Source organism: Phascolarctos cinereus, unplaced genomic scaffold (assembly GCF_003287225.1).
Source record: "Phascolarctos cinereus isolate Bilbo 61053 unplaced genomic scaffold, phaCin_HiC Scaffold_4;HRSCAF=312, whole genome shotgun sequence".
NCBI lineage: Eukaryota > Metazoa > Chordata > Mammalia > Diprotodontia > Phascolarctidae > Phascolarctos > Phascolarctos cinereus.
The window spans coordinates 134551031-134574542 of NW_027555847.1; the positions used below are offsets into that span (position 1 = coordinate 134551031).

Sequence of the window (23512 nt, forward strand, 5' to 3'; positions counted from 1 at the left end):
ATGGTTAAGTCACTTATCTGCCCAGCGACCCAAGCCCATCTCTAAGATTCTGAGTTGAACAGCTGCAGGTCAGCTTTGCTAGAAGGAATTTTTTTTTTACTGGAAGTTACCTATACCAATAAAATCACAGGTCTGGATTTTTAAAAGAGATAAATGTAAAGTCTTACACTTATATACACTTCACATTCACAAGTTGGGTGAGGTGTAGCTGGTCTGAAAAGGATCAGGATTTAGTGTACTTCAAACTCTAAGTAATAACGATACAAGCCAGCAGCTTGAAATGGCATCTAAAGAGGCCAACGTCATCCTAAGAGAAGGGCAATTACAAGGATAAAGGAACTGATTATCCCACTGTACTTTGCACCCAAGTACTGGGTCTATACTGTCATGCTCTCAATTAGGAAATGGTAGGAAAAACTTGCCCAGGGACAGTTCCAGCTTTGTCTCTGCATCTCTAGTACCTAGCCCAATGTCTGGCACATCATAAGCATTTAGCAAACACTTGTTGAATGCTTAAAAAAACTGAGGATCTTGAGTCTCTAGCAGGGAAGGCATGGGGGACATGACAACTGTCTTCATGTGTGTGAAGTACTGCCACACGGAAGAGAAGATCAGAGGGCAGAATGAAGAACAATGAGTGGAAGTTTCAAGGGGGCAGAGTTTGGATCAACACCAAGAACAACTTCCAAATAGTTCAAATGGTTACAGCTGGACAAAAGTGGAAGGGGCTGCCTTGGGAGGTGCCAGGTTCCCCCTCATGGGAGCTCATAAAGCAAGAAGTGGATGATCACGTTTCTGGTATGTCATAGAGGAGATGGTATAGTTCAGGTACAGGTTAGACTACATGACTCTGAAGTCCCCTTCAATACTAAGATTCTGTGAGCCTGGCTCCAGCCATCTGCCTGTGGGTCTGCTCTACAACAATCAGCCTAGTCAAGAAGGAGGCTCATTACTACATGACTGGCCACAGCAATTATGAAGACTGTTTGCTAAAGCACTGAAGGTTTTCAATCAGCATCAAGGGAAGGTATACACACACCAAGAAAATGAATCTTCTGAAGAAGTCAAGTAATACTTTACAACAAATTTTTAATTGTTTTCTAATCAGTGAAATTCTGCTTTCTCCCCTCCCCCCACCTCTCACTGAGAAAGAAAGAAAAATAAAACATTTGTCACAAATATGTATAGTCAAACAAAACAAATTCCTGATATTGGTCATGTCCAAAAAAATCTCAATTTGTACTTTGAGTTCCATTACTTCTCTGTTAGGAGGAGAATTTAATCACAGAGGTGGTCTGTTTAATCATGAATCCTCTGGAATCAACTTTGCAACTATTTCAATAGTTATTGTATAAATCAGTATTAGAGGTCTAAAAGGGATCATTTTGCCAATTCAATTACATTAGATGAAAAAATCAGTGTTTTATTTCTAGAAATTATAAGCTAATTGCCCATGGTTGAATTTTAACTGAATTTTCAATTTTATAGAGTATGCTGATAATCATTTGTTAATGGACAATGAGGACTATAATGGAGTATATCTGAGCTATCTTCAAACACAATACCTTTTGGAAGCCACAAGCTTAATATAAATGATAGTTAATATTGAAATATAGTTTCATATGGAAATTATACCTAAACAGAAAAAAAAGGAAACATCACACAAGAGGATAGGAAGTAGAATGAACAAATAGAGCCAGGCTATCAAAATAGTAGCATATTTTACAGGATATACTTGATCTCTCTTAATCATATAAGCTAAATTAAATTCTATAAATTGCTTTATACTCTCATAAAATATACAGTAGAAGAAAATAATGTTTAAAACACACATGCATTAAACAGGTAAGACATGAAATCTGGATCATATTGCATTGTGTTGTTTTCTCTTAAGTGTGACAGAAAAGAATAATTTCTGGTGTTCTCTAAAAGGAAATGTATTGTAGCAACACTATGATAAAAGGAATATTATTTCAGCAGTAAAAAGTAAAAATATTATTTCAAGAAAAATCTCTAACCACTACATATAACACAACACAAGAAAAAACAAGACAAAACCTATCTATTTCAGATATTCCTAAACCAGAATTTACATTTTTAGTTGATACTTCAGAAAAACCCAAACTAATTGGAACGGCCACAATAAAATCAATTTTTTTTATCTGTACTAATTTTACCATCCAAATTCTTAGCTTGGTTTCATTTTAAAATCATTATACTTGGAAAGAACTTAAGAGAGTGACAAAAATACTCATATTGATGGGGGGGGGCTGTCATAAGTCCCCATTATATCACAAATACCTTCATGAAAAACAGTAGGTATTTCATATTATAAGAGGACAAAAAGGCTCTCAAGTTCTTATGCACCTCTGGTAACTTGAAAAACAAAAGCCTAGTAAAATGTATTAGAGCTAATTTTTCTTTCCCTGTCTCAGGGTACTGACATCCCTTCTGTTTCCGAACATTACCTTAAAATTTCTCTTCCTGGAACTTATAAGCTGACAAGGCCAAGTGAGAAAAGCTTCATTTTTCTTACAAATAACATTATAAAAGTGAATTATATTTCTTGTTTACCCAAATAGGACAAAAATTGCATAAAATGTGAAAAGTAGCCAGAGAAAAACCTAAGAGATTTATATATGAGTTCTTCAGTTTATGTCTCTGATCATTCTAAGACTCAAAGGTTTTGTACTGGTATCTATAGAAAACACTCTGCAGTTAATAACAGAAACAAAACCTATGACATTTATTCTACTTATGGCCTGAAGTAATAATCTATTCCATGACATTGTCCTATATTTATTTTTGTTTAACATGATCATGACCTGACATATCCAATTTAAAATACTTAAAGGTTTTCTCTTTAAAACATTAAATCTTGGTCTTAGTTTAAAATATCTAAACATTGGGGGGAAATGCTGTAATAGCTGCTGTGTGACTTTTAGGTTAAAATTCCTTAATTAAGCTTGGTACTCTACTACTGCTCAGTTTCTCTTCTCAGGTCATAAAACCTAGAAAAAAGCTTTCATACTAAGAAAAGGAGAAAGGCAATAAAGCAATTTTCAAGTTCCTGCCACTGCTAACAAGTAGAAGGAGGGGCTTCCTGACTTCTCATAATCCCAAGTCCTCTAAGCTCTGGCACTGACTTCACTTTGTGCAAGTCATTTAACCCTTGCTGATGCAACCAGCAGAGCAATGTGTGAGATATAAGGGTTGAACTTAAAAGCCTATACGAAGTGCTTTTTAAAGGGTGAGGCAACTGTCTACGTGCTAAGGAGAGTTCCACGAGATTAATAACAAGTTTGTGAAAAGTGAACTGCTAGTTCTTTTTGTACACTTTTTCCTAGTTCTACAAATTTTTGATAGAGACACAGTTTTCTAACACACAACATTTAACAATAATACTCATAATTCTAACCCTACTCTTCTAGAATCCATTTCAAGAAAGCATAAATATTTCCATGGAAATGGATTACTGGATAGTGGCATATTCCCCAAAGGTGAGGAAAAAAAACCCAAAAAGCTATCAATACAAATTGAAAAAAATTTAAATACTAAGGAAATTTCATGAAAAGTAAATAGAAAATGATATAAAGTACTGAATTTCTTTCAGGTTTTAGACCTGGTTCATTTGGGACCAGGGAATAATATTTGCCCTGCCAAACAGCATTGTAGAAAAATCTTAGATAGTCATGAGTAAAAATCCTACCTTAAAATTTTTATTTTGTTTAAGGCATAAAGTGCTCCTGTTACCAAAAACACAGACGGAACGGGGAATTCTGAAGGGATCACTGATTTTTATGGACATGCTACTTCTTATGATCATACCAATTAACTCAGAAATAATTTAATGGCATTTTCTTCAACCAGAAAAGTTACAGGGTTTACTATAAAAAGTAGTAAGAGCTGAGTACATATGATAATAACTTTAAACATGAAATGTTAGAACTTCTTAACTGACAAAAAAAGTGATTTATTGACATATATAAAAATCTTCAAAGACAGCTGTGTCCATATTATAAAACACATGCACACATATATATATATGATATACATATATTATCTAAGGACTACTAATCATAAACTTTTGAAGGGTCATTCCTGGAATATTAAAAGTATCAGAAATGAGGTTCACAGTCAGAAATAATAGAAAATGGGATCAGAAGAGCCTATACAATGCTACTAAACCCAAAGAATCTTATGAAACCAGTAGATAAAACAAAAGCAGCTCTTCGGTATATAGTTGCAATAGGATTCAAAATTAGGAATTTATAAATACATTGTTTCAAAGCAGTAAAATGCTATATTACTATATTTTAAACCTTAAAATTTTTGTGTAAATCTGTAGATATAACTAGACTGTGACCCTTCTGTCAACTTTTACTCAGGTAAGTAACAATGTTTCAAAAGATTGGTGAAATTATTCTACATTTAGGTCTTCTTCCCCCTTACAAAGGAAAAAGGCAAAGGCATCTCTGGTGATTAAAGACAACAAGGTCAAGGAAACAGAAAAGCATAACACCACTATTGACATGTTTTTACCTGGGAGAAAGAAAAGAGCTGCTAAAGCTGGCTTCTCCATTACACAAGTTATCAGAAAACAATTCCGCCTCATTCCCTTCTCCATAATCTTCAAAATGCTCCTCCCCACTGATCACAGTAACGATGGAGTGGTTGTTCAGGTCTGAGCTCAAGGACAGGTCATGTGGGTGGGATCTAAAAGAGCAAAGAGTAAAAAGGCAAGGAAGCATTACCATTCTGACAAGAAGCCCTATTAGAACAAGTGCTAGAAGAACTTGGGCTTCTTAAGACTGAATTTAAGAGACAAGAGAAGAAACAGACATGGACACAGAAAACTCACTTAGGACAAAGGCTTTTAGAGGAGCTAGGTTTTCAACTGCCCACTCGGTATGCTTTTCATTTATTGCATAATGGTGTTTAATATAATTACCCTTTTAATACCTCTACTAGGTAAAGGTACGCTTTGAAATCTTTGAGGCTCTGTAAATCCACAGTATCATCATAAAGGTCATTCTAATTGAAACAATTTTTAAAAAATCTGACAGAACCACAGTGGGTTCAATGCTTGTTCAAGGGTACTGGTGGAATAGAGAGAAGGTTACAAATTATGCAGTTGTGTATCCACCGTCACTGAACATGACTAAAAATGTTTCTTGCCTTTAAAAAATGTACTATTGTTAACAAATGAAAAGGTTATGTTCCATTAACATCTAGTACTTTGAAGCCTTTGCTTGAATAAAGAAATACTGGATCAGAATATGATCACATTTAAAATATTATGAACAATACTATTAAAATTCAGTATTCACCTGACTCCAAACTGTCTGTAGTCCAAGATCCTTATCTAAAAATGTGCTGTCCTCAGTGTTAACAAAAGAACAAAGTGCTTCTCTCTACCAGCAAAGGTCAGAGAAAAACACTCCACTTAAAAGTGTTATTTCCTTTTGTTAAGATTAAGCTTTTATTTTAGAAACATGATAGTTCTTGGAAAGAATTTTCAGAGTATGCCAATATAAATGAGTATTTAGTAAGACAGTGTTTCCCAACCTTTTCAAGTATGGGACTCCTTTATAAAATGTTCAATTATAAACCAAGAGAAATAATGAAATAACCATGTAAAATAAGGAATAAATACTTAGGTAAAATTCTTAGCATTCAACAGCAAAAGTCTAAATGAATTAACAACGGACAAAAGCAAAAAAAACCAACCCACTTTTGTTTGGGGCTTCCTTTCTAAGTCAATAAAGTTTGTGTACCTTTGAATTTTTACTTCTTTCTTTTACATAATTATAGACAAAGAATCACAAATTTAGAGCTGGAAGAGATCTTGGACATTAGACGCTAGGTACTGGTATCCCATTTACTGGATGAGGAAGTGGATGTAAAGAGATGTTAAGTAATTTGCCTCAAATCAGATGGCTGGTCTGTGGCACAGCCCAGGCTGGAACCTAGGTCTAGTGCTCTTTATTAATATGAGTGTGTATTTATAGGTCATTTCTTTTCATTGAGGTTATTAGATTAATCAAGTTATTAAATGCCTACTATATGCTAGGCATAATGCTAGGCACTAGAGATACAGAGACAAAAATGAATGGTCCCTGCCCTTAAGCGCTCACACTCTACCAGAGAGATACCTACGTATGATTTATGTACATTAATAAGTACTTGTAAAAATATAGACAAAATGAATACAAGGTTCAGTGTGGGGGTGGTGGACACTAGAAGCTAGGAGGATCAGGAAATGTTGTTTTGTGGAGAAGGTGGCACTTGAGTAGTTTTGAAGGAAACAAGAGTTCTTGTCTTTGGTTGAGAAGGAAGATGTGAAAGGGGAGTTTATTCCAGACTCCGGGAAGAACAAAGTCAGGAGACAGAGTATCATGAAGGAACAGGAAGAAGGCTGCTTGGGCTTGATCCTAGAGATGGACTGGAAAACTCTCCAACAGTAACAACAATTCAGTTCAAGTATTCATGAAGTTCCTATTCTTTGTTCAACACCATGCCAGGTATTAGGGATACAAAGAAAAAAATGGAAACAAGTCTTGCCTTTAAGGAGCTTATGTTTTACTGGGGTGAAATAACATGTACATGGATAAATAAAAAGAAACTGTATATTTTTTTTTTGGTCTAGACTTTTGGGTTCATTAGCATAGCAAACTCCTGATGAGGAAACACTCTCTACCAACACTGATCTGTAGCTGTTCTGTAATTTGTCCTTTTAGAGACTAGCCTGATGGCACCAATAAGTTGCCCAGGGTTACGCAGCCACTATAGGTTTGACAGGACTTGAATCCAATTTTTCCTAGCTCTAAGGATGGCTTTCCTTACTACCTTGAATGGAAAATATATACCAAATAAATATAAATTTTATATAGATAGATAGATAGATAGATCACTGATCTAGTTAGAGATTAATGCAGCCTATGCTGTAAGGTATAGACCCAAACCTTTTTTTTTTTCTGGCCATACACATAACAATGCAGTTTTCCCAATCATTCTTACTGAATAATGATTCTCTTCTTTAGTGCTTTTTAAATAAAATACTAATCTTTTATTTTCAAAACTTAAAAAACTGGAACAAAAAGGAAGTACTATATTTGTCGCAGAGGAATGATTAAGAGGAATGATATTTTTACTTATGAAAAAAAATTTTGGAGAAAAAGTTGATGGATTTGATTATACAAAAATAAAGATTTTACACAACAAAAAGCAATTTAAAAAAGGAAAAACAGACTACATGATCATATAATTAAATGGAAAGAGACTAATAAAACTGATAAGAAACTGACAAGCAAAAAAAGAATCCATTTATGTTAATAGATAATTTTAAAACATAAACATAGAAGGGACTTTCTATAATAAGGCATGTATATACTTGAATCCATGAACTAATATATACAAGAAACACCAGAACCTTTCCCATTAAAAATAGCTATATAACAGTCATGTCTACTTTAGTACACTCAAAATTTTTAGCAATAATAAACTATTTTAATAAAGTACAAGAATATAAAATAAACTTACAAAGTCATCCACATTCCTATAAAACACCAGTAAGAATCAATAAAAATTGAGAGAGAGATGCACTTCATGGTAACTACAAAATATATCAAGTATTTGGACATTAACTTATCAGGAGGTATAAGAAATCTACACTAAGAAAATTTTTAAATGATTTTTGACAGAAATCAAGGAAGAGCTGAACAAATAAAGGACTAATTTCCTGTTCATGGCTAGATTAGGAGGCAGCTAAATGGGGCAGTAGATAGAGTGCTGGAGTTGCAGACAGGAAGGCCTCAGTTTCACTGCTGAGTCAGATATTAATTATGTGATCCTGGGCAAGTCACTTAAATCTCTCTGCCTCAGTCTTGGTTTCCTCATGTATAAAATGGGGATAAACCAAGGTTGTGAGGATCAAATGATATATGTAAAATGCAAGCCTTAAAGTATTATATAAATGCTAGCTCAACTACTAATAAAAATGTCAATACCTCAAAAATTAATGTATATATTTAATGCAATACTTGGTTAACTCACAAAATTAGATAGTCATAATAAAATTTATATGAAAAAAACAGACCAGCAAAGTATCAAGAAGAATTATGAAAAAGAAAACTTGGAAAGAGAGACTAGTATTATCATACTGTAAAGCAGTGCTTATCAGAACCATCTGGTATTGGAAAAAAGAAGGAAATAGATAAGTGGAAAAGAACAGAAAACTATAGAATAACTGTTGTTGTTTGGCCATTTCAGTCATGCCCAACGACTCTTTGTGACCCTATGGTGGGGGGAAGGGGTGTTTCTTGGCAAAGACACTGCAGTGGTTTGCCATTTCCTTCTCCAGGTCATTTTTTTACAGATGAGGAACTGAGGCAAACAGGGTTAAGTGACTTGCCCAGGGTCATATAGCTAGTAAGTATCTGAGGCCAGATTTGAACTCATGAAGATGAGGCTTCCTGATTCCAAGCCCAGTGCTCTATCTACTGTGACACCTAGTTACTGAAAATATGAGTAAATGTATATAAAAGGTTAGTATTTGATTTTTAAAATGCTGAGGAATAAAATTATTATTCAACATAACTCCTAGGAATACAGAGGTGATGGTCTCCCTGTACTCTGACTTGGTCAGACCTTATCTAGATTGCTGTGTTTAGTTTGGGGCACTATGGTTTACGAAGAACACTGAGCAGCTGCAAAGTTTCCGGAAGAGAGGAACCAGCACAGTGAGGGCCTTGGATCCATCTCCTGTGAGGATCAGTGGAAAGAATTAGGCATATCTGGTCTGCAGAATACTCAGGGGGGACGGAATACCCATGTTCAAGAATCTGACGGGCTGTCTTTTGGAGGGACGATTAGACATGCTCTATCTGTCCCCAGAGGGCAGATGTTTCAAAGAAGCCAACATGGCCTGATGTCAGGATAGACTTCGTGACAACTAGAGCTGTGTAAGAGTGGGATGACTGCCTCAAGAGGTGGTAGACACTGAAATGTCTAGCAGAGGCCGTACAACCGCTTGCCCAGGAAATGACAGTAGAGATTCCTTCTGTGCAGAGGTTGAACTACTTGGCTGCTGAGTATTCTTCCAATTCTCAAATACTGTAATTCTGCAAAAGAGGTTGGGTGGAAATTTCACAGGGCCAAATTCAATGAGAACTTGAATGGTTGTGAATTCAAAGTTGCTATAAAGAAAACCAAATTTCTTGAGAGGGACCAGTTTTTGTTCCAACACCTTCCGGAAAATTACTGGAAAATCACATGATGTTGGCTTGCAATTTAATAATCTTACTAAGGTGGCAAAAGTTCCAAAACATTGTCACGAAAATTTTCTTTAAAAAGATATTCACAAAATCTTTACAAAACAAATGAGAATCTAAAAGTAATTTTTTAAATTTTGGTTTCATTTGAATTGAACAATCTTTACAACACATGCTACTGGCTGTATTTTAAGTAAGTTTCAAAATTCAAAAATGTCTCAAGATAAATTCAAATTTTAAATTTGATTTAGAGCTGGAAGGGACCTTAGAAATCATCGAATCCAATATCCTCATTTTATAGGTGAGGAAATTAAGACTTAACAAGGTTAAATGACTCTGACCAAGAATACAAGGGTAGTAAGGGATTTGAACTCAGATCCTCACACCAAACCCAGCCCTCTTTCTACTATACCACACAATGATCAGATTCAGGGAGGTATAAATTTCATGACTGGTAGACTACACCTATATAGGGCACCACACTTTTGGAAGAACATTGAGAAGTTGAGGCATGTCCAATGGAGGGCAACCACAATCATGAGGGAACTAGAAGTTGCACCATATGATAATTGGAAGGAAGTGGAGATGTTTAGCCTGGCATAGAGAAGACTCTGGGCGAATATGACAGCTGTGTTCAAGTATCTGAAAGACTGTCACATAGAAGAGCAGCTGAATTTGTTTTGCTTGGCCCCAAAAGGCAGAACTAGTAGCAGTGGGTAGAAATTACAGAAAAGTAGATTTTTGTCTGACATAAGGAAAACGTCCTAACAATTACAGTGACCCCAAATTCAATGGGCTGCTTCTGATTGCAGTGAGTTTCCCTTTACTAGAGTTTCTTAAGAGAAGAATGACTGATATCCACTTTTCAGAAATAGAGGGGATTCCCCAGGAATGGACTGGACTAACTGGCCTTTTAAAATCTCTTCTAACGCTTGACCTTATGAGTGACTTCCTATTCTGAGATTCTGGGATTCTTCTTTCATTTTCTCTTCAAATTAATTCAATATACATTCTTCATATAGCACCTTATATATGAAAAGAACAGCACTGATATGTGGGGAAATTCGTACTTGGAAAGGGTCCTTGCCCTCACAAGGTCTCTAGCAAATAATTTGTGTAATTCTATTCCATCATTTAATCCAAAGAGTATTTGAGCTGTAGAATTTTGTTAGTATTGTAAAAATAATAAATTAGAAAATTATAATGCAAGAAGCCAAAACTTTTAGCATCAATTTCTTGCCTTGTTATATTTGCTTATTCTTTCTCTCACCCTACAAAAATACTTCTTCCCAATCACCCACCAAGCTAAATTACTATGGAGTATATCTTTTAAGGATCAATGTTTAGATATACGAAATTTTATGATGATAATTCCAAGAAAAAGAGGAATATTCTCAGTTTTCTGTCATATATTTTAATGGCTTGCTTACTTAAAACCAGCACTTTCTTGTGGTCTTGCTCAGTGGACAATTACATTCCGAGAACTGATCATTATAAAACTACATATTCAGGAAAAAAAAATCACAGATAATTTTATTTTGTAAATAGTCTAAGTACCACTAATTGGTAACATGCCTATAGGGCAGTCTTGGGCTACGAATTCTAAGATAGCACTCTATCTTCCCTTTACTAAAAAGCAAACAAAAAATATTTTTCCTTTTCTTTCTTTTTTTTAACTTTTCTTTTTCTCTAAATAAATTTCTCTTTCATTAAACTACCATTTTCAGTGCTGAATCAATCATTTTAAGATTATACTTCATTGTTTCATATGATCATAGATTTAGAACATGAAGGGACCCTAGGGATTATCTAGTACAACCCTCCTCATTTTGTGGACAAGAAAACTAAGGCCTCCAAAAAGAAAAAGAGCCTTGCCCAAGGTCACACAAGTACAAGAAGCAGAGGTGGGACTTAAACCCAGGTTCTTCAAATCCAAATCTGGTACTCTTTCCATTGTACCCTGCTCTCTGCCATGATTTCAGCCTCACTGGGAGCCCTCAGCTTTGCTCACTCTGCCAGAAACAGATTCTAACTCTACTGCCTCTACTGTCAATCTCAGCCTCCAGCTTACCTGTCCACGGCCATGGCCAACCTCACTGTGTATTTCTTTTTTTTTTTAACTGAATATTTTATTCTATTTATTTATTTATATGGGATTAAGTGACTTGCCCAGGGTCACACAGCCAGTAAGTGTCAAGTGTCTGAGGCCACATTTGAACTCAAGTCCTGCTGACTCCAGGGCCAGTGCTCTATCCACCGTACCACTTAGCTACCCTCCTCACTGTGTATTTCAACATCAATATCCATAATGGGCTGCTGGACTGAGATACTCTTTAGCTAATTGTAGACAATGTTCCAAGATAGTAGAAAACTTTCGTGCTCTGAGCAATGGAAGGAAGGGCTGTGCTTACAAGGGAACATGCTTTCTCAAAAGCATTCCTGGGTTCAAATGTCAGGGTTGTGACTTCACATGCCATAATGGCACTGCTGGCAAGTTCATCTATGGGAAGAAATTTGTTGATGAGAACTTCATCCTGAAGCACATTGGACCTGGCATCTGGTCCATTGCAAATGCTGTGCCCAACAGAAATGGCTCAGGGGCAACTAGATGGTGCGGTGGAAAGAGCTCTGGCCTTGGAGTCAGGAGGACCTGAGTTCAAATCTGAACTGAAACACTTGTCACTTACTAGCTGTGTGACACTGGGCAAGTCACTTAACCCCAAATATCTCAGCAAAAGGTAAAAACAAAACAAACAAATAAAAAAAGAAATGGCTCACAGTTATTCCTCTGTACAGTTAAAACTGACTGATTGGTTGGCAAGCATGTGGTCTTTGGCCAGGTGGAGGAAGGTAAGAACATCATGGAAGCCATGGATCACGTCAGATCCTGGGATGGCAAGACCAGCAAAAAGATCACTATTGCTGACTGTGGACAACTCTCCTGAGTTTTTTTGTTTGTTTTGTTGTTTGTCTTAATCATCAAACACTCCTCTGGAGCTAGGGAGAGCACTCCAGTCTGTTCTCATACTCTACAATCCTTATGCTCCCATTTGTTGCAATTCTTTTTGGATTACATTTCCCTTTTCCTTCCACAAGTCTGGCTAGACTGTGAAGTTAAGTTTATGATTAAGAAATAAAAACTAACAGGGCAGCTACTTGGTGTAGTGGATAAAGCACCAGTCCTGGAGTCAGGAAGACCTGAGTTCAAATCCAGCCTCAGACACATAACACTTACTAGCTGTGTGACCCTGGGCAAGTCACTTAACCTCACTGCCCAGCAAAAAGAAAAAAAAAAGAAAAAAAGAAATAAAAACTAACCTACAAAAAAAGATCTATGATTTGCTCCTTCCACTGATTCAGATCACAACCCCTCTACACCTCAGTAGACTGTCTCACAAAATGGTGTGTCTAAAAAATAATCATGTCATGACCAAAAGTCAATAAGATCCACTAAATGACAGTAGATAAACAGCCCATTGCTAGTCTCCTATGGAAGTCTTTCCAACTTTACAGGACCTGACAAGAGTTTACAAATTCCTGGCACAGCCATCAGGAACTATGAGTCCCCTACATACTACAATGAGGGATGAAGTAGGACTTTAGTAGAAGGTTTAAGACCATAGTATTCTATTAAACTAATAGTCCCTCCAAGTCTTCCAATGTGTTAAATAAACATTAAATTGTTCATATAAAGTTGGATTCTTGGTAACAAGTGCTAACAGGAAAGCTAGATAACTTATACTTCAGGTTATCCATCCACTGATCAACAAATAAGCATTTATTAAGTAGCAAATATATGCCAGACACTAATTAGACATAAGTTACCAGGAAGGTTAATATTTGCACTAGATCGAATGACAAAATCTTAATACAGGAAGAGAATATTTTAGCAGGTCAAAATAGTAAACCCTCAGCCGCTAGAGGTACTATACTGACCCATGATGTTTCCTTGTAGTAACTGCAGCAAACAAATATAGCAAGTTATCTTTTATGCTCTATAGTCTGCAAACTTCCTTTTCCCCATCTCCAAATATAAGCTCTTGGACTTTATGACTATGTCAGAGATGACATACGAAGTTGGCTGCTGACACAGACTTGGGGAAGGGTTCCCTATTTGAGGCCTCCAAGCAGATTCTGAGTGATTCTAAGATGCTCCTACAAAATATTACTAGATTGTAAGCACTTTCAGGGCAGAGGAGGTATCTTATTTCATTTTTGTTTCTTATTGCCCGGCACAGTGCATTGTCCATAGAATGCACTTAATAAACATTTGCTGAACTGAAATCTCTCCCTTTCATCATAAGTGGGAACACAGCCAAAAGGCATGTTTCTCTTTTTGCCTATAGTTCTTCCTCTCCTCTCAGCAACAAAATTCATGCACAAAAATATCAATTTATTTGGAATCACCAGAGCAAAAAATAGTTCATGCTTGGCACAGAGCATGTGCTTAATAAACAGTTGTTTGAATCATTATATGGAGAAATTAATATTTAAAGAGATCATGGGAGTTGGGGCATAAGGAAAAGTATTGCCATTTGTCTCAGATAAATCAATACTGGTAAAAATGACTAAACCACAAGCTAAATTTTTGTATGAGCCCACTATTTGTATATGAGATCTGTAAGATGTAATGTTATTTAGTCAGACCCTTCACATTAAGCAGTGAATTTACTCTGACAACTTCCCTGACAAATAAATTTAATTGATGACTCTACTATTTATTAAATAATATTTTACTACTAATACCAAATACTCAATGTACCTGTTTTACTATTTAAAGAAAGCACTTTTTCAAATTCATATAAATTTTGTACACATACTTGTCAGGTGTGAGGAGCAATGGCCCATTCTCTGGTTCTTCCATGCCATCTGGGCACTCTGAGTGACCAGCAGAATCAATAGCGCTGTCTGTTTCTACTTCGTTGTGCATTTCGTGCTGCACTAATGTGCTGGTATCCTCATCTGTGAAGGTTTCACATTCACTGTAAGTACTCTCTGAACCCATGTAAGCACTGTCCGTCACCTCATTTGCCTATTAAAGAACAAAAACAAAAATTACATAAATCACACAATTTAATTCCATACATTTAATTCAAGGGAATAATCTTCCAATATAAAGGACTTCAATTTTCAAATTCTTTGTTCCAGCATTTGAAAACTACATTTTTATATATTAGAAAACAAGGTTTTATTCTGCCATAATATGTATTTCAAAATAAACTGTCATCAATATTTCTCTGTACTCATAAGGGACACAGAATTATCAAGTATCCAATAAAGACTATCAAATCCACAGTTTTGTAATTTAAACAGCTGAGTTAATTGACTTTCAGGCTACTATGACTTAATTGATTTTCAGATTACTGTCTAACTTCTCCCCACACTCAATCATTTTCCAACTTGTATTATATTTCTATGTACATCTCACCACTCCTACTAGATTGTAAGCTCTTTGAGGTCAAGGACTATATTGCTTTTTATGTTTATATCCTCAATACAATGAATATGTTTTTGAATTGAAATCAGTAAACTGTTTAAGGGTAATATACTTCATAGGGAAAATTATTTCAGTGTTGGAAAGTATCTGTTATGTCAAAACAAAATGCATCAATACTTTTAAAAAACGTTCTAAATTGTGGTGAATTGTTTAATGTGACCAAAAAAAGAATCAGTTGCTTTTAAATTGTATAGACACAAATTAGGTGTACAAACATATTCCCCAGTCAACCTCTTTTTTTGCTTCAACACTTATTTGAATTTTCTTTTTTCATCATTTGTAACATTCATCATGAAGAAAATATGCATTCTATTTGCTCCCTACTTTATCTTGATTCTTATCATTTCAGAATCACAATACCTCTTTTTAGGGGCTCAAAGTTTGTAAACTAAAATGTATTATAAAAAAATTTTTTTTTAATTAATGTTCAGTAACTTGGAAATGAGTTTTTTTCTTCCCTAGAAGAAAAATGGGAAGTTCCCATTAATCAGGCTAACCTTGCCTCAACATCCTTCTAGTGATACTGCTCTCATTCTCATTTGTTCTCTCTCCTCCTATTTTTATCAGCATAGAGAACTTAACAAGGTAGAAATTCCCTGGACAAAGCTGGAGAAAATCATGAAGCCATGCTGACTGGATTCATTACAAACGAATGCAGCATTTTCTCAACTGTGTCCCCATTGCAACATTAAGCAATCCTTTTACACCTCCCTAATTGATTCACTATTCCACTCACCACAGCATCTTTTCCAAACCTCTTCATCCCTTCTCAAACCTCACATAATTTTCCCCTCCTGACTCTCTAAGCTGAGAGCTTTGCCTCATATTGCACCAAAAAAACCCAAGCCATTCACCAGGAGCTCCCTCTTCTCCCTTCCATCTCACCTCACTCAAATGTCTCCCTTTACTATCTTCTCCTTCACCCATTTTATATGAAGAAGCAGCCCTTGTGCTTGCCAAGGCAAAACTCTCTATTATATACAAGTGACGTCATCCTGTTTCATCTTCTCCAAGAGATCTGTAATTCCTACTCTCACTAATCTTGAATCTCTTCCTGTCTGTTGCCTCCTTCTCTACAACCTATAAACATGACTGTGTCTCTCCTATCCTCAAAAAAGATTCTCACTTGATCTGTCCTCCCCACTAGCAATTGTCCCCTATTTCTCTCTTTTGGAAAAGCCATCTACAATAGGTACCTCTACTACTTTCCTCTCATTCTCTTCTTGATTTGTGAAATCTGACTTTTGACCTCATCATTCAACTGAAATACCTCTCTCCAAAGATACCAATAATCTCTTAATTGCTAAATCTAATGGTCTTTTCTCACTCCTCTTTCTTCTTGATCTCTCTGTAGCTTTTTAACACTGTCAATCACCTTCTTCTCATTGATACTCTCTTCTCTCCAGGTTTTTATGACACTGTTTCTCTCCTGGTTCTCCTCCTATCTGCCTGACTGCTCTTTCTTATCCCCTTTGCTGATCTTCATCTAGGTCACTCACCTAACAATAGGCATCTCCCAAAGCTCTGACCTCTGACCTGATGCTTCTCTCAATTATTGGTCTCTATGCAGATGATTCTCAGATCTATTTGTCCAACCCTAATCTCTCTCCTCACCTCCAGTCTCAGAATGAACAGCCCATAAACATCTCAAACTCAGCATGTCCAAATTTATCATCTTTCCCCCCAAATACTCCTCTCTTCTTAACTCCCCTATTACTGTCAAGGGCATAATTATGTTCTCAGTCCCTGAGGCTCAAAATCTAGGCTTCATCCCCAACTTCTCACTCTTTCCTCCTATATCCAATCTGTTGCCAAGGCCTATCAATTTTTTACCTTCATAACACCTCTAGTACATACTCCTTCCTCTCCTCTGACACCATCACTACCCTAATGAAGGCCCTCATCACCTCACTCCTGGACTATTGCTACAGCCTGTGGGTTGGTGCCCAAAAGTCTCTTCCCATTCCATTTACCTGTTGAACTGATCTTCCTTAACTGAAAGTATGTCCACATCACGCCATCCCATTTAATAAACTCCAGTAACTCCCTATTACTTCCATAATCAAATATAAAATCCTCTGTTTGACTTTTAAAGCCCCTCAAAACCTGACCCTTTCCTACTTTTCCAGTCTTCTTACACATTACTTTCCACCATATACTCTATATTCCGGTGATCCTGGCCTTCTCTGCTGTTTCTTGAACATGACACCCCATTTCCAGACTGAGCATTTTCACTGGTTGTCCCCCATGCCTGGCATTCTTTTTTGTCACCTCTACCTCCTGCTAGCTTTCTTCAATTCTCAGCTAAATTCCTACCTTCCACAAGAAGCTTTCCTAGCACCCCTTAATCTTCCCTCTGAAACTATGCTCAATTTACCACACATATATTTTGTGTATACATTGCCTATTATCTCCCCCAATTAGACTATGAGATCCTTGAGCAGGGCCAGTTTTTTGCCATTCTTGTTCTTTGTATCTCTAGCATTTAGCACAGGGCTTGGCACACAGCAGGCACTTAATAAATACTTGCTGACTAACTGTAACTTAGTCTTGAGGAGTTGCCTGAGGGCACTGAGAAGTTAAGCGATTTGCCCAAGGTCTAGCTAGTATGTATCAAAGGTAGGAGCTGAACCAAGCAAAGTCGTCTTGATTCTGAGGAAAGCCCTATACCATGCTCATACTTCTCATATAAATGTTCAAGTAAAGCATGCTCAGACATACTTCATTAATGACTTAAATAATTTCTAAGGTTCTCCATCCAGGCTGGCCAGGTAGCAGGAAGACCCACCACTTCTAGGATGCCCTTCATCTTTCCCTTTGCTTTGCCCTCTTAGAACACTAGTCTTGCTTCTAGCTCAGTCATCACTGCCATCATCTAAGGAAGTAATTCCTACAAAGAAGGGGCTAGCCACCTCCATCATCTGCCAACCAACTAACCCATACAAGGCAGGCAAATGAGTCTGGCAGAAGCAGCAGGGGACTCTAAGAGAGAGACAGAAGGCAGAAGAAGCCAGACAGGTCACACTACTACCATCACCACCACCACTGATGAGGATGGGATATGGACCTCAAAAAAGAAAAACCCTGGACTTTTCCCACATGGCCAAATCTCTGGATTTCACTTGAGGCCATAATCCCATCAACTAGCCTTTCATTGTGGCTATGCCCAATCTCCCAATTCTCTGTTACCCTTAACCTAGCCTAACCCTCCATTGTCTTACCTCCCTATGGTCCCCGGACACTCCCCACCCTTAATCCTAGCTAGGCTCTATTCTCCCTTGGCCATGTCCCTAGCATTCTATTACCTCGCAGCTACTTGGCCACTCCTGGATCTCTTCCATATCCTTCTGTATTTAAGGTCCATCTTGTCTCCATCAAGATGCTCAGATTCTTAAAATATAGCAAATACCTCACAGATGCTCAGATTCCTTAAGAGTCTGGCTAATATGGCAGATCTTTAATAAATCTTGTCTCTGTCTGAAAGAAGGCTTCGGTAGAATTCATTCGGGTAGGACCTGCGTGTCGTGATTTTGGGGGTCCAGCACCCCTAAACCTCTACACTTCATCACCACCACTACCACCACCACCATCACCTCTCCTGAGACCCTGAATAGAGGGGCCTTTGGAATAGCAATGTTTCCAATACAGTGCCCATAATCATCATTCTGGAAAGCCACCCCTGTGGAAATGCAGCATGGCACCTGCTCCTGAAGACCTAGAAAGTCATTGCCACCAAAGTCGCTGAAATTGTCAAGTGGTTGAAATAAGATTTTGTCAGGCACAATCTGTTTTGCCATTGTGCCCTAATGACCATGGGGCTTTTCCACCTGACTTAAGGCTGAAACTTTCCCTAGGTATGACCTCCTCCATTGGAATGGGAGCTCCCTGAGAGCAGGAATTCTCTTTTCTGTTTGTTTCCCAAGCACTCAGCATAGTGCTTTACACAAAGAAAGCACTTAATAAATACTCTATTTATTCATTCATTCATTCATTCATAACCTTGCTGAAAATTTCCAGAGTAAAGACAAAACTTACTCAAGTACTACGTGTTATACTTGTTTTCATACCCTATTTAGCATCTTGAGGAAGACCTTGCAACATGTAGACATTTACATATTTGCTGAATGAAGGAGTTTATTAAAAATTACCCTGTACCTGGCATTGTGCTAGATTTCCTGAAGGAAGCAGAAGACAGCTCAGCCTCTGTCCGAAAGCTCATTATGACAGTTGGGGAGACAGGTAACATAAACATAAGTAAACCATGCAAAAGAAATAAAATAGTTTGCTTAAATTTACCTTTTAAAAAGTGTTATCTTTAAAAATATTACAGCTGTCCTCTCCAATATTTGTAGTACTAAAAGCTAGTTCATGAATTTAAACATAAATTCCCTAAGATCTGGATTGTGTTTTATCTATTTGTTTATCTCTAGTAACTAAAACAGTATCTTACAGGGCTTAATCAATATAACTTATTGAACAGCTTTGAATGTGTTAAATGAGGAAATAAGAATGGTTCATATTTTTCAGATTTACAAAATTATTTGGTAACAACCCTGAGAGGTAGTCCAAGAATTATTAATCCTATTTTCTTTTTTTTTAAATTTTCTTTTTTTAAATTTATTTAGGCAATTGGGGTTAAGTGACTTGCCCAGGGTCACGCAGCTAGTAAGTGTCAAGTGTTTGGTCTGAGGCCAGATTTGAACTCAGGTCCTCCTGACTTCAGGGCCGGTGCTCTATCCACTGTGCCACCTAGCTGCCCCAATCCTATTTTCTAGATGAAGAAATTCCATTTCAGAGGTATAAGATGATATAGGGTCACATAGCTATCAGAGGAAAGAAGCTATTATATTTCCATATAAGGAAATTGAGAGAAAAGGTAGCTCTAGGTCAGAGGTTCTAGAACTGGCTGAAAGTGGATGAAATTGGTTGTTTGGTTAAAGAGGCTAGAAGTAGGAAAAAGGTTAACCTTTACTTAGAGTGTGCATGTGTAATGGGCTCATTAATACTAACTTCTTCCCCCAAAGGGGAGCAACAGCACAAAACTAGGCACTTTTATAGTATCAGGAAGATTACAACCTGGAAGAGCAGGGAGCAATCCTGCCTCTGACGGTAAAGACAAGAAGGAACTAACTGCATAAAAGGCTTGTTCTGACATCTGTCAGTGTGTGTGTCCTTTTGGGGTACCATATACACCCGCTTCTTGCAAGAGCTGTAAATAAATGTCTCCTTCGCTCACTTCAGTTTAAGTTTTGTTTCTTAAGGGAGGACGGAACTCCAACATGGTATGTTTCTAGGGGAGCAGTGAGTTATGGCTGCATGCTTGGGCTAAACCCCTTACCCTACCACGGAGTGACTGAACCCCATTTCTCACATAGCTAATAGGCCTCAGAGCCTGGACTTGTCCAATTTATTTATCTATGCTCTGCTACTGGTCAACTGTTTAAGTATTATGATCACCTGCAAACTCTAAAAAAAAAAAGAACCATATAAAAGTCAATCAGTATACAAATGATTTGGTGTATGTATGAATAAGAAACAACATGCAGTACCACAGAAAACATAATTGCCTAGGAATAAGATTTACTGCTAACTAGCAGGATGATCTTAGCCAAGTCTATTCTCTTCTCTGAACTCAGATCTCTTATTTATAATACAAGTGAGTTACATGATCACTAAGGTCTCTTTCAGCTCCAACATTCTATGATTAAAAGCAGAATCCATGAAAAAGGACTTTTAAAAGTTAAATATATTGAGAACATCAAAGCAATAGTTTATGGCATGGAGGTTAGATCCCAGTGTTAATTCTTTTAAAGAGAATCTAAATCAATGGAGATAAAGCATACCTGAGGGTGAGGGGGAATGAGTGTGTGTGTACCTGTTTTTCTTTTTTTCCCTATTTTAACTTTTTGCCTGCATTTTCAAATATCTCTTCAAAGTTCTGTAGTAGGAAAACTTGATGACCAAGTATTTTCTTGTATCATTGTCTGGGTATTCCCAACCAGAACTGTCCTGTTCCTGTCTAAAAGTACAATTAGTACTTGGCCTTTACCAACCACCTACAAAACTGAAAACTAAAAAAAAACCATTAAACAGGGCATGCTCTGCTTGCAATCTAAATTTTAGCTTAATGAAGATACTAATGTAGGTTAGAAAAAGTAATCAATAGTTTATGGCTTGAAGGTCTATTGGAGTTAACAAATGTATAAGTATACAGAATGTGAAAAAATCTAGTTTGCTAAAAAAAAGTTGTTGCAGCATAACATATATGTGTGCATATATATGTATAAATTTATAAAAATATATACCCATCTACTTGGGGTCCTATGAAATGAAAATGAATAACATTTTAAAGCTAGAAGGGACCTCAAAGTTCACCAAATTCAATCTACATCTGAAGCATAAATTCTTGCTACAACCTTCCCATTATGTCCAACAAACAGTTACTCAGTCTTGGCTTAAACACCTTTAGTGCCAGCAAACTACAGTTATCCTTTCCATATTGCTAGGGTTAGGGCCTAGAGCCCCCATGATCTGGAAAATTCATGTAAAATTTTTTGGCCCTCCCTTTGTACCAGAGAAGAAATCTGATTTTTTTCTCCTTTTCTTTTATGGGGTATTTACAGTACTTCATTGTAAAATCTGGGTTAAGTATTTGGTCACAAGCTATATTATATAAAAATACACACATATTTTATGCACTTCTGAGTTTCTAAACTTTTTCTGTGTCATTTGTGGCTTCCCCCAAAATTCCCATCTAATTTCATATGCTGACCCATGATATATCAGAACCACAATGGGGAAAGCCATGATGTGGAAGGGATAACTATAATTACTTTATGACTATGTCAATTCCATTGGTGGATAATTCTGATTATTAGGAAGTTTTCCTTATATTGAGCTAAAATTTGCTTTCTTCCAACTTCCTCTAGTTTCTGCCTCCTGGATGGACCAAACATAATGAATCTAATTCCTCTTCTACAGGACAACCTTTCAAATACTTGAATTTAGAAATATCTCCCCAAAGTTTTACCTCTTCAAACTAAACATTCCTAGTTTGGTTTTTTTTTTTCAACTGATCTTCATATGACACTGTTTCATATGTCTTTAACATCTTTTTTTTTGAGGCAACTGGGGTTAAGTGACTTGCCCAGGGTCACATGGCTAGTAAGTGTCAAGTGTTTGGTCTGAGGCCGAAATTGAACTCAAGTCCTCCTGACTTTAAGGCCAGTGTTCTATCCACTGCACCACTTAGCTGCCCGCCCCTATGTCTTTAACATCTTGATCACTTTCCTCTATATACATTTTGACTTGCCAGTGTTTTCTCTAATATGTGTATTTAGAACTGACCCTGATATTCTAGGTGACCTAGCTCCAACTAGAGAAGAGTACTGAAGGCTATTACATTTTCATCATGAATACTGTACTTCTGTTAATGCAACCCAGGAAAATGAATGAATGATAAGAATCTTAAACTTTTTTTGTTCCAGGAGCCCCATGAGTATCTGGTAAAGTCTATGGACCTCTTCCCAGAAAAAAAAGTATTTTTAAATTATTGAAGGAAACGCAAAATTTCAATTGGAGGTTAGAAAAAATAAAGACATAAGTGGACCACAAATTTAAAACTCCCTTAAAGCTAGTGCCATTTCTCCCATTTCTCCTCTGTGTGTGTGTGTGTGTGTATGTGCATGTGCGTGTATCTTGTTTGGACTTAATTGTTCATATGTTTTCTCCCTAAGAAGATTGTGAGCTCTTTGAGAGCAGGGACTGTCTTTTGTCTTTATTTGTATCCTTAGTATTTACTGCAGTGCCTAATAAGTAGGAACTTCACAAATATTTACTGATTGACTGATATAGCCCAAGAGCATATCAGCCCTTTTTGCCTACCTCATCATACTCTTGGACTGATGATGTAAGCAGCTTTCTGATAATGCTTCACCTAACCTGTACTTATCAAGTTGATTTTTTGGAAGCCAATTATAGAACTTTACATTTTATCCTCAATAATTTTCACTTTATTAGATACGGTTTTAACTTATCTAGATTTTTTATCCCAATTCTGTCATTCAGTGAAATTACCTATCCCTCTTAGCTTCACGTCGTTCATATATGATGAGCAAGAAATACATGACCTCATCCAAATCCCTGATTTAAAAAAACAAAACAAAACACTGAACAAAACAAGACCAAGGATATAACCATACCAGAACAAACCTCCCTTCCAAGATGACATTGTTTCATTAATGAACACTCTCAGTCAGTCATCCAGTTCTAATCCCATCTAATTATCATCAAGGTCACATCTATCTTGTCTACAAAGACGTCACGAGAAATTCTGTCAAATGTCTTGCTGGCCCTGAAGAAGATATTTTAAAATGCAACTTATTTCCTTCTTTGTAGAGGCGGGAGAACTAAGGGCCTATACAGAACACTGCATATACCACAAGATTCAGTCAGTGAGCTGGTTTTGTTGAACTGCTTTTCTGCCCTCTTTCTTCCTTTGCAATTTTTTTATAAGAGTTAGTTTTCTAATATGGGAGAAGGGAAGGATATATTTGGAAATGAAGGTGATTTAAAAAAAGAAGCTAACACAAATTTTAAAATAAAGTATAGGTATACAATGATAATTTCATTGCCATGATTTACCTGTCTAGTAGGCCATGGCTCCCCATTTCTTTTTTAAAAAGGAGCAAACACAGAATTAATTTAAAAACCAAAAACGTAGGAATTACCTTCATATATTTTA

The 23512-nt window shown here is 36.7% G+C and overlaps 1 protein-coding gene and 1 pseudogene across 2 annotated transcripts in view; one reads left to right on the forward strand and one right to left on the reverse strand.

Annotated features, from left to right (window-relative positions):
- RAB11FIP3 (RAB11 family interacting protein 3) overlaps positions 1–23512 on the reverse strand; it is a 166305-nt gene that overhangs the window by 50420 nt on the left and 92373 nt on the right. For both annotated transcript variants that reach the window (XM_021006707.2, XM_021006706.2), the window contains exons 4-5: positions 14093–14304; positions 4543–4716 (exon numbers count right to left, since the gene is read on the reverse strand). In XM_021006707.2, coding sequence (XP_020862366.1) covers positions 4543–4716; positions 14093–14304 — 386 coding nt within the window. The remainder of the gene's footprint in view (positions 1–4542; positions 4717–14092; positions 14305–23512) is intronic.
- Positions 4843–12217, forward strand: LOC110221997 (peptidyl-prolyl cis-trans isomerase A pseudogene; annotated as a pseudogene).